The sequence below is a fragment of the Phalangium opilio genome, unplaced genomic scaffold (assembly GCF_054372755.1).
Source record: "Phalangium opilio isolate 3A_F unplaced genomic scaffold, DU_Popi_V2 ptg000209l_1, whole genome shotgun sequence".
In the NCBI taxonomy this organism is placed as follows: Eukaryota; Metazoa; Arthropoda; class Arachnida; order Opiliones; family Phalangiidae; genus Phalangium; species Phalangium opilio.
The window spans coordinates 13,600,574-13,616,767 of record NW_028324217.1 but is presented as its reverse complement, the minus strand read 5'-3'; the positions used below and the strand labels follow the sequence as shown (position 1 = coordinate 13,616,767).

General features: G+C 39.2%; 1 protein-coding gene across 1 annotated transcript; it reads right to left on the bottom strand.

The window, feature by feature from the left end:
• Nucleotides 1–9,118: 9,118 nt before the first annotated feature.
• Nucleotides 9,119–15,867, bottom strand: LOC149620731 (tektin-4-like). The gene is made up of 3 exons (XM_089854582.1): nt 15,847–15,867; nt 15,438–15,595; nt 9,119–9,332 (listed from the first exon to the last, which is right to left on the bottom strand). The coding sequence occupies exons 1-3, from the start codon at nt 15,865–15,867 to the stop codon at nt 9,119–9,121; spliced, it is 393 nt and encodes a 130-aa protein (XP_089710708.1).
• Between the last annotated feature and the right edge of the window lie 327 nt (nt 15,868–16,194).

Below are 16,194 nucleotides of genomic sequence, written 5' to 3'. Positions count from 1 at the left end.
AAAGCTTTTTTGGATGAGAAAAACCTCGCACCAAAAATTTGGCTAAGCGAAAACGCTACACGAATAACGGGAAGAATCGAATACGACGTTAAAACTAACCAACTTGTCGGATTAGTTCCATCTATAAATAATGAGACTGGTCTTCCATATTTGCTCTCTTATCCGGCTGAATCGGCAAGCCAGATTGAAAGCCACGTTGTAAATCATGCCCCTGCGTCCCTAGCTTATGTAATTATGGCTCAGCCTATTGAACCTAAGGCACCCTCGTTCTGCTTATGCGTCTATGGTACTGATAACAAGTTCAAAGCCGCGGATGTTATATCAAGATGGCAAACTATCATTGAGAGCGCCCATGAACATGGGATAGAAGTGCTTGGAGTGTCATCAGACGGAGATAGTCGACTAATTAAAGCCATGCGATTTACAACTAAGCTTGCCCAGAAGACTGAGGACAAAGGAAGAGAATGGTTTTATATGGACATTAATGTTCGTTTTGCCTGCGTTCAAGATACAGTTCACATCGGAACAAAATTTAGGACAAGGTTGCTGAAAAAATCATCTGTTTTGCCATGCGGAAGTAAAATCGTGTCGTTAACACACCTTAATGTTCTATTAAATAAGTTACCGAAAGACCAACATTTCCTTTCCAAGAGTGATCTTGAACCAAAGGACAAAATGAATTACCGAGCAGTGGAAAAAATGTGCTCACAAAGGGTCATTGATCTTCTGAAAAATGTGCCAGGAAGTGAAGGGACCACGCAATACCTTTTGCTAATGAAAAAATCCTTAGACCCATTTTTGAAGAAAGAAATGTCACCATCGGAAAGAATCTATGACATCTGGTATGTAGTTTTCTTTGTACGTATCTGGAGGTCATGGATTATAGAACACGATGAATACAAGCTAAAAGACAACTTTATTACTGAAAATCTTTATATATGTTTGGAACTCAACGCTCATGCTTTACTGATATTAATAGAAAAATTTAGAGATTCCAAAAATGTGGACTGTTTCTTACCTTGGCTATTTAGCAGTCAAACGTGCGAAAGTTTTTTCAGGGCAATGCGCTCAATGTCGAGCACATTCTCGACTGTGGTAAAGAAGACCGGCAACAACCGGTAGACACTTGGGGCCTGTAATGTTAAAAATTATTGTCTCCGTTTTGACCATTTCTTGCTATGATATGAAAATTGGATGGTAAAGGGATGTGTTTCACGAAAAAGTAACACTAAATAGTCAGTATTCTGGGAATGGAGGGGCGACAAAAATTTCCTCCGTAATGTTAAGTATAGGCGGAATTATCGACTTTAGCCACGGATACGACAGCCTTCCCCCACACCGAAAAACTCGGAGTTTCGAATTTCTTATACAGAATAGATGTAAGAAAATTGTGGGAAAGGTATATCTTGTAACTGCAAAGGGTACAGCGTCCACGACGAAATAAAATCACTGGAATTTTGGTCTAAAACACTCGGAAAATAGTCCAATCGCCTGTAGAAGTGTTCGACTTCTCGTACATTGCTGCATTGCGGTTGAAGTGACATTCAGGGGCTTTGCACAGACTATTTAATTGACTCATATAGTCTTTGGTTTTGTAAAACGTAACCTTAAACATAGAGAAATAATACCAAAAACGGATACTGGAGTAGAATTTTTTATTTCAAATCAAATAGTTTACGTTTCTACATTGTTCAACAGTTTAGCATTTGTCGGGAAGCCCTTCCAGCTCAGGGGCATCTACACAAACGACACGCAATTTTGACTGGTACCAACTGCCTCGATCGACATGGCGGCGATAACCGAGATACCAGATTACGCTATTAACATGAGCACAAGCGCCTATCGTCAAACATCCACCTTTGCACGTACAGTACCAACCTAGAATGGCATGAATACCATTACCGTTGGGTACATATCGAATGAGGGCTTGATGAACAACTGAGCTGGAAAACTGACTAGGCAAACTTTATTGGAGACGCCCATTCGTAGTTTCATCAAGAATACTGCTAGAGCTGTCTTTGAAGAACAGCATCTGATTGTACCAATAAGTTACTCAATAGTAGAATGAACCTCTAGGAAGTCTGTCATGGATAATGAAGTTAACACTTTGCAGTCTTCATCACTTCGTATGACGTTGTCAAAGCTCCTCGTCTTTAAGTCCTTAACACACTGTCTAAGGCCCGTAAACAGGTGGTTGATGTCCCTGGATGTCATGACACTTGATCTACTGGTGCAGTGAATACTATTAATTATTTCAATGGGCAACTCCCCGTCAACAAGGTGCGTGGAGCACATGCGGTTGTCCTGGTGAATAAAGATTGCCCTTTCCACAAATATATTTAACCGATCTCCGGCTTTTATACTGGTGCGTGTACTGGCGCCGCAAATGAAGCAAGTCTTTGAATGTGGCCTGATAAAACTTTGGTATATGGTAATGGTGTATGACTACGTGTTACTTGCGAAACCGGCTGTTCTTGTGACATCGTTGGTACTGCTTCTTCAAAACCCGCCTGCCTTCGTACTTGTGATGTTGGTTGGATTATTACTAGTAAAGGTGATACGTCTGGTACTTGCGACGTGAATGCTTCTGGTACTTGTGAAGCGAATGGTTCTTGTGCTTGTGAAGCGAATGGTTCTTGTGCTTGTGAAGCGAATGGTTCTTGTGCTTGTGAAGCGAATGGTTCTGGTGCTTGTGAAGCGAATGGTTCTGGTGCTTGTGAAGCGAATGGTTCTGGTGCTTGTGAAGCGAATGGTTCTGGTGCTTGTGAAGCGAATGGTTCTGGTGCTTGTGAAGCGAATGGTTCTAGTACTTGTGAAGCGAATGGTTCTGGTACTTGTAAAGCGGATGGTTCTGGTACTTGTAAAGCGGATGGTTCTGGTACTCGTGACGCGGATGGTTTTGGTACTCGTGACGCGGATGGTTCTGATACTTGTGAAGCGGATGGTTCTGGTACTTGTGAATCGAATAATTCCGGTACTTGTGACGTGGATGGTTCTGGTACTTGTGAAGCGGATGGTTCTAGTACTCGTGACGCGGATGGTGCTGGTACTCGTGACGCGGATGGTGCTGGCACTCGTGACGTGGATGGTTCTGGCACTCGTGACGTGGATGGTTCTGGTACATGTGAAGCGAATGATTCTGGTAATTGTGACGTGGATGGTTCTGGTACTTATGAAGCGAATGGTTCTGGTACTTGTGAAGCGGATGGTTCTGGTACTTGTGAAGCGGATGGTTCTGGTACTTGTGACGCGGATGGTGCTGGTACTCGTGACGTGGATGGTTCTGGTACTCGTGACGTGGATGGTTCTGGTACCTGGTTTACGGGTTTTGTTGGTGTAGGCGAGGGCGATGATGTCCAAGAGACTTGACCGCTACTGAAGGACGATTTGGAAGCATTTAAGAACGTTTGAAACTATCGCGATAATCCGGTGCATTTGAAACAAATCTTTGTCGTTGTGCCGTTAATTGCAAATGGTAATAAGTCCTTAGTGAAACGGAGAAAACGCGCAAAACTAGCTACAGCGCGAGTAACTATACGTCTAGTTATGGTATTGTTAACCTTCCGGTTACACGCGTAGCATTTGTTCTGAGCATAGACATACGTTTTGTGATGAAGGAAGCTCGTAAGATCATTCGTACAAGCTAAAATCTAAATACTTAGCCATGTATATAAATCTATCAAGGGGAATGTGATTGGGTGGGGTTTATTGGTTAGATTGGTGAGCACTAACAAAGTAGACTTTAAATTTGTTCAACAAGAATAAAAAAACATGCTTTATTCCCTGTTTTATCAATGACCTTACGATTTATTGTCGAAAACATAAACATCGCTTTTAGATTAAATCTAAAAACGATGTATAAAAAGTGCAGTCGTTTACGTTTCTAGATGACCTTTATGTTTTTTAGATTATAGCTTGTACGAATGGTATTACGAGCTTCCTTTATCACAAAACGTATGTCTATTCGAATGTGGAGATGGTCCAAACAAATGCTACGCGTGTAATCGGAAGGTTAACAATACTACAAGTACACGTATAGGTACTCGCGCTGTAGCTAGTTTCGCGCGTTTTCTCCGTTTCACTTAGGACTAATTACCATTTGCAATTAACGGCACAACGACAAAGATTTGTTTCAAATGCGCCGGATTATCGGGAAAGTTTCAAACGTTCATAAATGCTTCCAAATCGTCCTTCAGTAGCGGTCATGGCTCTTGGACATCATCGCCCTCGCCTACACCAACAAAACCCGTAAACCAGGTACCAGAACCATCCACGTCCCGAGTACCAGCACCATCCGCGTCACGAGTACCAAAACTATCCGCGTCACGAGTACTAAAACCATCCGCGTCACGAGTACCAAAACCATCCGCGTCACGAGTACCAAAACCATCCGCGTCACGAGTACCAAAACCATCCGCGTCACGAGTACCAAAACCATCCGCGTCACGAGTACCAAAACCATCCGCGTCACAAGTACCAGAACCATCCGCTTTACAAGTACCAGAACCATTCGCTTCACAAGCACCAGAACCATTCGCTTCACAAGTACCAGAACCATTCACGTCGCAAGTACCAGACGTATCACCTTTACTAGTACCAATCCAACCAACATCACAAGTACGAAGGCAGGCGGGTTTTGAAGAAGCAGGACCAACGATGTCACAAGAACAGCCGGTTTCGCAAGTAACACGTAGTCATACACCATTACCATAAACCAAAGTTTTATCAGGCCACATTCAAAGACTTGCTTCATTTGCGGCGCCAGTACACGCACCAGTATAAAAGCCGGAGATCGGTTAAATATATTTGTGGAAAGGGCAATCTTTATTCACCAGGACAACCGCATGTGCTCCACGCATCTTGTTGACGGGGAGTTGCCCATTGAAATAATTAATAGTATTCACTGCACCAGTAGATCAAGTCTCAAGACATCCAGGGACATCAACCACCTGTTTACGGGCCTTAGACAGTGTGTTAAGGACTTAAAGACGAGGAGCTTTGACAACGTCATACGAAGTGATGAAGACTGCAAAGTGTTAACTTCATTATCCATGACAGACTTCCTAGAGGTTCATTCTACTATTGAGGAACTTATTGGTACAATCAGATGCTGTTCTTCAAAGACAGCTCTAGCAGTATTCTTGATGAAACTACGAATGGGCGTCTCCGATAAAGTTTGCCTAGTCAGTTTTCCAGCTCAGTTGTTCATCAAGCCCTCATTCGATATGTACCCAACGGTAATGGTATTCATGCCATTCTAGGTTGGTACTGTACGTGCAAAGGTGGATGTTTGACGATAGGCGCTTGTGCTCATGTTGATAGCGTAATCTGGTATCTCGGTTATCGCCGCCATGTCGATCGAGGCAGTTGGTACCCGTCAAAATTGCGTGTCGTTTGTGTAGATGCCCCTGAGCTGGAAGGGCTTCCCGACAAATGCTAAACTGTTGAACAATGTAGAAACGTAAACTATTTGATTTGAAATAAAAAATTCTACTCCAGTATCCGTTTTTGGTATTATTTCTCTATGTTTAAGGTTACGTTTTACAAAACCAAAGACTATATGAGTCAATTAAATAGTCTGTGCAAAGCCCCTGAATGTCACTTCAACCGCAATGCAGCAATGTACGAGAAGTCGAACACTTCTACAGGCGATTGGACTATTTTCCGAGTGTTTTAGACCAAAATTCCAGTGATTTTATTTCGTCGTGGACGCTGTACCCTTTGCAGTTACAAGATATACCTTTCCCACAATTTTCTTACATCTATTCTGTATAAGAAATTCGAAACTCCGAGTGTTTCGGTGTGGGGGAAGGCTGTCGTATCCGTGGCTAAAGTCGATAATTCCGCCTATACTTAACATTACGGAGGAAATTTTTGTCGCCCCTCCATTCCCAGAATACTGACTATTTAGTGTTACTTTTTCGTGAAACACATCCATTTACCATCCAATTTTCATATCATAGCAAGAAATGGTCAAAACGGAGAAAATAATTTTTAACATTACAGGCCCCAAGTGTCTACCGGTTGTTGCCGGTCTTCTTTTAGTTTGCTAGACATTTTGCATAGAGTGAAAAGAATTGAGATGCAATCAGACATAATAAGCAAATGCAGTGAAAATAATTTCAAATTTCCTCGTAACACAGCAAATGCCTCTTTAGTTAAACAAACAGCTTTACCAAGCTACACTGAAATAAACCAATTCGTCCTCAGAGCCCAGTCAACAGCCGTGGCAGGTGCAGCTAAATTTGGGATGGTTCACCGTAGAAAAACACCATTTTGTATGCTAAAACCAGTGTTTTTCATAGAAAACCAAAACATCAACGGAAACGTTTCGAATCATAATGATGATGATGATTCCAGCAGTGACAGCGAGATAAGCACCATTCAGACTGACAAATATAATTGTACATTGGAAGCGTTGGAAGGAGCTTCGCACATAGGACAAGATTTATGTCTTATATTAAATTCTGGTGGGTCTGATTTAAAGGACTACTCCAGCGAAATTGATGTAAACTGTCTCACAAAAGACAGTCGTTTTGTTCCACTAAGAACTAAAACCGGAAAAGTGGTAATTGTCAGGAAGACATCTCTTTGTTGGTTGCTACGAGCTACCGAAAATCACCTGAGTAGCGATCGTCTTCAACGTGTGTCGCAAGAAACCAACTGGAACCACTCTAACGAAGGCTCTTCACTCGCTATGCAAGCTGGATATACGAAGCCTATTCGCAAAGACGTTGTTAACATAGGCGAATGGGTTGTGTGCCGAAAAGACAGTGGTTCAGGTTGTTTAATTGGCTTAATCTTAGAATTTTCTTATCTCAGCGGTAATGTGAAAAGTAGAGAATTTTCTCAAACTTTCGCGCCGGTTAAAGCCCCCAGAAAAAATGCTAAAGGCCTAGGAATACTGTGCAATTGGTATGACTTCAATAATCATGGGCAATTAGTATCAGTGGATATGTTTGCACATGGCTTTTACAGCATTGAACATTATTTGTTTACTATTCAAAGTCCCAAATTTACAAATGGCCATTTGTGCGTGAGCAAAGACGTTATCTTAGCCATTAGAAATATAATTAGTACAAAGGAAGGAAGAAGGAAAACGCGTAATAAAACTTAAAAAAAGTTCTGAGCCAAATATTTCTGTAAATATTTTAAGTTATAATAAAAATGTTGCAAAAAGTTTAAGCTCCATCTGATCACTCTTTGTTGTTGTCAATCCTCAGTAAAACCAATGCCGACTCAATTTATAAATTTAGTCGGCATTAGTAAAACACGATTACAGTGTCGCAGTTTGACGAAGTTTCGAGAAAAATAGAAATTGGCATTATATTGCCCCTTCAAGTCTATAAATTATATTGAAGTCACTTGAAGTCTATAAATTATATTGAAGTCACTTGAAGTCTATAAATTATATTGAAGTCACTTGAAGTCTTTATAAATTATATTGAAGTCACTTGAAGTCTATAAATTATATTGAAGTCACTTGAAGTCTATAAATTATATTGAAGTCACTTGAAGTCTTTATAAATTATATTGAAGTCACTTGAAGTCTTTATAAATTATATTGAAGTCACTAGGAAGTCTTCATAAATTATGTTGAAGTCACTTGAAATCTATAAATTATATTGAAGTCACTTGAAATCTATAAATTATATTGAAGTCACTTGAAATCTATAAATTATATTGAAGTCACTTGAAGTCTTTAAAAATTATATTGAAGTCACTTGAAGTCTTTATAAATTATACTGAAGTCACTTGGAAGTCTTTATAAATTGTATTGAAGTCACTTGAAGTCATATGAAATCAACTACAGTTAGTGAAGTCTTTGAAGTCAAATGAAGTCTATGATAATTCAATTGAAGTCAAATGAAGTCTATGATAATTCAATTGAAGTCATTTGAAATCTGAAATCTGGTGTACAAAATTTTCTTAGTGGTTTCCCCCTCGGTATGACCTCCTGTTTCCACTAAGTACAATTCAAAAAGTTTCGTCGAAAATTGAAATAAATAAAAATCACTGCAATTAAGATAACACTTTTCATCAATTAAGTCCGTTCAGGCAATTTACAGAAGATAAAATAGCTCATCTGGTAGAGCGTTAGACAGAAAATGTGAAGAGCAATGATTCGATCTCAGGTTTCAGCAACCTACATACTTGGAGTCTTTTTGTACTGTTGTCTTCTGAAGATCTGAAACTCCTTTGTTCAATCAATATTTTTGGCAACAAGCTGAGAGTAAAATTTTTTTTATTATATATGAATCAAAAAGAATATTCGACATATGACCATCTAAGAATTGATTTTAAAATAAGTGCTGCTACTTCATGAAGTAGCAGCACTTATTTTAAAATCAATTCTTATAAAGTTTTACCATGGAACAGAATTTTAATATTTATAAATATGACCATCTACTTGGACAGTTTATTTCATGTTAACCGTTGAATCCGCGGATAAGACACAAAATTTTTCAGTGTAGAAATCAATGATAAAGAGGCATACTGTTTCAGTGCAGAAATATAATTGATAAAGAAACATACTGTTTCGATGTAGAAATATGACTGATTAAGAAACATACTGTTTTAGTTCATAATTGTAATTAAAAAGTGTATTGCATTACCTAGAATATAAATCAAATATAACCTCTTTTTTCCGATTTAACTAATAGTTTTGCGATATATTTGCGAGTTTTAAAAGCAAATTAATTTCTCTCCAGATTAGAATATATTATGTAAGTAAACGAAACTCTTAGTGCGTATATAAGTTCGATAGCTGATTAGTTTTTATTCTTAATTAAACGAAGTGGATTGTGCCAATCTCTCACGTTATGCTATTGTTGTATATGCACATAGATGTATGCCTATATGGCAGCACGTGCTCTATATAATATAGGTAGTAGTGAGAGATGAAGAGAAAGAGGATCGACACATTGGAGGGACAGTTACGCGGGGCCTCAGGAGAGGAACACACGCGAGAGGCGCGTTATTAATGTATAATTCAATTGTATCTAACCCATTAGTTTTGTCATTAAACCAAGTTATTTTTAATAATTATACAATTATTGCATTCTTGAACAGCCCCTGATGGAAGTAGCGTCGCTAGGGTTTGAAATTTGGGAGCACTTTAGTATCCAAGAAGATCACTTTGAGGAGGGAATTTTTCACGAAGATTCCTACATTGAATCTTGTCTACGTCAATGCTGTTGCGCTTGACTTCGATCTCTTCAACCAATATTCGTCGACTCGAGTGAAGATTTTTAATGCATTTCTCAATGGCTTGATGCTGTTCCGCTAGGGAGTGAACAGTTCCACTTAACATCGCCATTTCAGAGTTGAGTCTGAAAATATTTCAAACCAAAACTCCAAACTTAAGTTCTATTATAAAATTGTCGAATGATACTTAAAGGGTGAATGAAGTGGTCAGACAACTATTTTTCGTAATAATCAAAGTCCTTGACCAAACTTGACTAATCCTTTCCGTCAATTTTTGGGTAAAGTTACAAAAAAGGACTTGCTAAGCCTAGCTAATTTAAGACAAAAAATATTATGCAACTGACAGTTTAGAAAACCATGCGACCTTTGCTTGGAGTTTCTCATTGTTAGGCCCGTTTTAGGCCCTTTTTTCAAAAAGTTGATATTTCGATACAATTTACCAAATTTTAAGAAAATATTCTAAGGTTGAGGTAAATGTTGATATCAGTTAATAATTACATTATTAACATTTCCTCAAAACTTGAAGTTGGCAGCTCTCAAAGTGTCGGCGGTGCCTTTATAGGAAGAGGTCAAACCCATCCTTGCTACGTCATAGGCTTATATCTCTTACCTCGATTCCATCCCCCTAACGGGGGAATTTCAATATCGCGCCTACAAACGCTCCCCTAGGTAGAGGTATAAAATGACGTCGGATGTTCTTTCCCTCCCTGACAAACGCCCTCTCCCTATATACAGGGTGTTTCTGAAAAGTCCATCACAAATTAAGGGGCGTGTTTATGGGACCAAACTGAGCGGAAAGTACCAAAGAACATGGGGTGTACAACATTTTGTTACGGAGATATGGCCTTCCAAACACTCGCCCCTAAAACAAGGAAATATCCAAAAATGAGGAGTAACACTTAAGACCGACTAACCAGCTTGTTTAAAATTACTAGACAATTTCAATAGCCTTTAATCGAACAATTGATTTCTACCTTTACTAATCAGAAGCGTATAAATGAGTAGAAGTATGCCTACGGTGGTAATGTAAAATTAATCCCAAGTGACATGATGTTTCAAGATCTTCCCAGCACCAAGTAAAATGGTTCTGATTGAAGGGACTTTTATTAGCACAGCGTAAACAACGTTATTTTCAGGAATTAGTCCAAATGTCCACGGGCGGCATTACAAAAACGAGGCAGTCTTTCGAATGATACTTGGACATGTTGGAAGATCCCTGGCTTGTTCCTGTTATCTCAAACCGTAAAAAGCTACGCAAATCTTCATCATCACGGACAACACTCTTGTACGTTAGGTATGACCTTGAGAAAACCTAAAAGGACATCTCGAATGTATTTGAAAAACCCATCTCCAATTAAGGGGCGTGTTGTTTGTTTCCAACAGAGTAAACTCGCCCAGAGAACAATTACAATGCAGAGCCACGTTTCGGCGTTAATGGCCCACAAAGGTGGTCCCAAAAACAAGAACAAACTTTAATTTGTTTCGTTCAGTAAGTGTTTCATGTGTCATAGATAAAACGCCATGATTAATGCACGAAGAAAATGAATTTATTGACAAGTTTTAACATTTAATTGCAACTAGTTACAAAAATTGTTCAAAGTGTTCACCACCCGCGTTAAGGCACACATTAGCACGTCTTACAAATGATTCCCTTACACATTGAAAAATGCCTGGAGTTTCGCGAATTGTTTGACAGCCGTGAATTATTCGTCGACGTAGCTCTTCAACATCGGGCACTTCAGTCTGATAAACTAAGTCTTTCAGGTGGCCCCAAAGAAAGAAATCACAAGGGTTCAGATCGGGTGATCGAGCAGGCCACTCCACAGGTCCACCTCGACCTAACCACCGCAAAGGGAAGGTCGCGTTAAGATAATTTCGGACCGCGATGCTGAAATGTGGTGGTGCACCATCGTGCATGAACCACATTCTGTTTACCAAACCTAAGGGTACGTCTTCGAGTAGTTCCGGTAAATCGTCCCGTAAGAACTGCAAGTAAGCCACACCGTTTAACCTGGGCTCTAGGAAATTTGGCCCAATTAAATTGTCACCCACAATACCACACCACACGTTTAAACTGAATTGTACTTGGTGACTTCTAACGCAAGTTGCGTGGGGGTTTAGCTGGGACCATTGATGTTTATTATGTAAGTTAATAATACCATCCCGTGAAAAGTTAGCTTCGTCAGTAACCAACAAATCCCGTGGGAAATCGATATCATTTACTTTAGCCAGAAACCACTGACAAAACGCCGTGCGTCGTGGGTAGTCCGCTGGATTCAAACCTTGAACTTTTTGAACATGGAAAGGATGAAACCGGTGGCTTCTGAGGATTTTCCACACGAGCGTGTGGTTTACGCCTAATCGGCGACCAACTTGGCGGGTACTTGATTCAGGCTCGTCCTCGAAAATGGTGAGAACTTCGTCTTCTACGGCCTCTGGGATGGCTCTCGCTCTAGGTTGAGGTCCAGCCGGTTGGATTCGTCCATCTTGCCTCAAACGTCTGTCCACAGCCTCGAACGTCAGTCGATTTGGTAGTCGCCTCTGCGGAAATCTTTCCTGACACAAGCGTACAGCTGCAGCGGCATTCCCCTCGGCTAGTCCATACATTAGGTGCATATCCGCATATTCGGCATTTGTGAAGAAATGCATTGTAACAGACTTCGTTGAATTATGAGTTTAATAAAACAAACACATGTACGTGAAACCTCTTTTATTCCTTTCTTAAAAAACATAGTGCTCTGTTTTAGTGTTCTGTTTTTTAAGAATAGGCGAAGTTCTCACTATTTTCGAGGACGATCCAAAAACAAGCAGCCGCCAATTGGTTTGCTGATTAAGAAAAAACCACACGCAACTTGCGTTAGAATTCACAAAGTACAATTCAGCTTAAACGTGTGGTGTAGTATTGTGGGTGACAATTTAATTGGGCCATATTTCCTAGAGCCCAGGTTAAACGGTGTGGCTTACTTGTAGTTCTTACGGGACGATTTACCAGAACTACTCGAAGACGTACCCTTAGGTTTAATAAACAGAATGTGGTTCATGCACGATGGTGCACCACCACATTTCAGCATCGCGGTCCGAAAACTTGTCAATAACATTTTCTTTGTGCATTAATCATGGCGTTTTATCTATGACACATGAAATACTTACTGAACGAAACAAATTAAAGTTTGTTCTTTTGTTTGGGACCACCTTTGTGGGCCATTAACGCCGAAACGTGGCTCTGCATTGTAATTGTTCTCTGGGCGAGTTTACTCTGTTGGAAACAAACAACACGCCCCTTAATTGGAGATGGGTTTTTCAAATACATTCGAGATGTCCTTTTAGGTTTTCTCAAGGTCATACCTAACGTACAAGAGTGTTGTCCGTGATGATGAAGATTTGCGTAGCTTTTTACGGTTTGAGATAACAGGAACAAGCCAGGGATCTTCCAACATGTCCAAGTATCATTCGAAAGACTGCCTCGTTTTTGTAATGCCGCCCGTGGACATTTGGACTAATTCCTGAAAATAACGTTGTTTACGCTGTGCTAATAAAAGTCCCTTCAATCAGAACCATTTTACTTGGTGCTGGGAAGATCTTGAAACATCATGTCACTTGGGATTAATTTTACATTACCACCGTAGGCATACTTCTACTCATTTATACGCTTCTGATTAGTAAAGGTAGAAATCAATTGTTCGATTAAAGGCTATTGAAATTGTCTAGTAATTTTAAACAAGCTGGTTAGTCGGTCTTAAGTGTTACTCCTCATTTTTGGATATTTCCTTGTTTTAGGGGCGAATGTTTGGAAGGCCATATCTCCGTAACAAAATGTTGTACACCCCATGTTCTTTGGTACTTTCCGCTCAGTTTGGTCCCATAAACACGCCCCTTAATTTGTGATGGACTTTTCAGAAACACCCTGTATATATATATATATCACCTTATTTCAAATTTTATTATAAGAAACAGTCTTAGGCTTAGAAATTAACTTTGAATGATTTTTATGTTATTTTTTAAATATAAATCGATTAGAAAATGGCTGGCAGACCATTTACTTATCCATTTAAGTGAAACAGATGACGTAGTAAAACATTGGCTTGCCACAATATTCAATGGGCGAATTTAGATACATTTTTTTGCTCAGGTTCTTAGATAATACAGTTTAAAATCCTAAAAATATATTAACCCTTCGAAGTATCACGTATTTCCCTATTTTGAGTATCACCCCAGCTTAAATTAGTACCAAAAAGTGGGTTCCCTCACTTGAGCTTTACGTATACTCCTTTAGTACCGCTGAAACTATACATATAAAAAAAATTAATTTCCCCTAATTAGAATACTCATAATACCGGCTACAGATATGGAAGGCATTCTTCTAAACGCGTCTCAGCGGTCATCCCCTCGAAAATACTTCATAACATCGCCTATTGCGAAAGTGGTGTAAAACTGACGCTGACACTCCTCGTCCGGTATAATACCTCCCCGTGAACAAAGCTCGCTTGAGTTTAGTGTTAATTTTATTAAATCTATAATTCAGTGTATCTTTTTTTTAATTTTTTCCGAAAAGGGAGACTGAACCCACTTTAGAGCATAAGGGTGGAAAGAAGAACAAGAGACTACTAAATAACAAAAAGTTTGATTTATGCTTTTAATCGTAACAAAATTTCATTCGTTATCAACTAGTGAAACCTGAGCCAGGGTAAAGAAAGTTATAACAAGATGGCCCAAGGACTGGGCCTTAATAGTAGCCACATCGTTATCTATTTAATTAGCACATAAATAAAATAAATAGAAATATAAAGACCGAAAGACACAAATTCAGAAGTATCCGACCCCACAAATAAATAGGACTCATGGTTCAGTGGTGAAGTGTCTTACTGCTGCGCGAGCGACCCGGGTTCGAGCTCTGGCTGCGACCTAGAGCAATTTTAATTAAAATTAAATCTCCAACCGAGCTTAGTTATCCCTATGGGTGGGTTTGAAGTCCCATCGTGTTCCTTTTAAGCTAAAATCTAACGATAACGAAAGCGACAACCCCGACCACAACTACAGCTCGGGCCAAACTAAGAGCCTCATTGTATACTACGATGTGGCTAAAACTATAATAAGTCACATTTGTGATTCAATATGTTGATATCATTAACTAGCTAGAGATGAACCAGCTCTTGCAAAAAAGCGTTATCAACCTGTCAAGATAGCTTGCAAAACAAGATTGGGATTATTTTCATATAAATTTCCATTACCTTGATCTGTGTTCTAAAGGAAAAAGCAAGATGCCCTAAAGGCATGTTACCGCTTTTAGAAGTGTGAATTTATAATCTTTTAGAACCCAAATGCAGGGTAAGTTACTCTAGGCAAGTTACTTGGCAAAGGCTAGTGGGTTGGATTTATATATGCACGTATAAATCCTGCACACAAATGCCTCTAGCTTTGCCAAGCCATAACTGGAGTTCGTAAGGAAAGTCAACTTGTAGGGGATCAACTGAAACCGCGCTACGCTTTAAATAACCGCCTCCAACGATGTCAACCTCAGGTACCATCCCGCTCGATCGACCACATCTCATAATTGAAATGTGAAAAGTTGGCTGAATTTGGGCTTGTGTGCCGATGTTACGCTTGAAATCAGTAAACGAAAATCTCGGCGAGATGTTTGAATTAACGTTTAACTTTCAACACGAAACATCCGGCCGGCCGGTCTGTCTGCTAGTAAGCCTACTTCCACGGGTCTCCGTACAAAGCTCTTTAGTTGTGGCAAAAAGCTTAAAATCATCGAAATGACTCAAATTTCAACAGTGCGAAACTTCAATTTTTTATATCTAATCAACTTTTCAAAGGCCATCACATATACTTTTGTAAGTTATTTCATGATGAATGTACGAGAAAATTCTACGAGTTTTAACTTAGGTGTCAAAAATGGCGGCTAATTTGAGGACCTCACCTAATAGAACTCCAAGGTTTTAAAGGAAGTGTTTCCAAATTCAGTCTGGTAATTAAGTACATTCTTTAAACTAGTCCTTAGGACCAGTGACCCCCTTAGCGACCGAAATAATAAACTGATCTCCGGAGTGGTCCCACCCTTTTTTATCCTATAAATTTGTAATTAATAAACTGGTCCCGAGGACCAGTAACCTACATTTCTTGAATTAAAAAACTAGTCCAACCAATTAATAAACTGGTTTTGGACCAGAGGAAGTGTGCTATTTCACAAACTGTTTCCGATGAAAATGAAAATATTTTTTACTTACCCACTTTGAGCGGCGTCAATCATATTTTCAGTTTTTGAGAGTTCTACTCGTTTAGCCAGTCTTGATTGTGTTACTCTTAATGTATCGTTGTTTAAAGTTTTTAATGCGTTGTGAATTTCTGCGGAGGCTATTTCAGCCTTAGCTATATCATCAGTAACCTTTTAAACATAAAGGATTAACGTTACAATCTTCAATTTCAAGGTGAACACTGGTTTATAAGATATTTTACATCAGCCTGAAGAAAAGTTTGTTTATATTACTGTAGTAAAAGGGTTCCATTGAGAAGTGGAGTCTCAAAAACGAATTCTATATAAGTGATATAAGCAAAGGGTTTTTCTCTTGTGATTTTGGAACATTTCCTAGTATCGACGTTACTGTCATTAAATTTATCTAAGGTTCTGGAAATTACAAGGTATCGACATTTGTTCATAGTGGTTTCATGCACTTCAAGTGGACCAGCGAACCACTGCTCAAGCTACAGGTATTTGAGTTTCGAATCAATCAAAACTTGGATTTCGAATTGAATTTTTCAAGAATAAAATGCTGTTTTTATTATCTTCGAAATGTTAATAAACTATAGCTTTACCAGCGTAATATAGAAGGAGATACTCCTTGGCACCGATAATGATATACTTTAAATGGTCAATAGGAAATTTAAAAAAAGCTCAAGGAACAATATTGAACTACTACGATTCAAGAAAACCTTGTCATATACAGAGATTCTCTTCAGCTCTTTTCTTTTCACGGAATACATCAA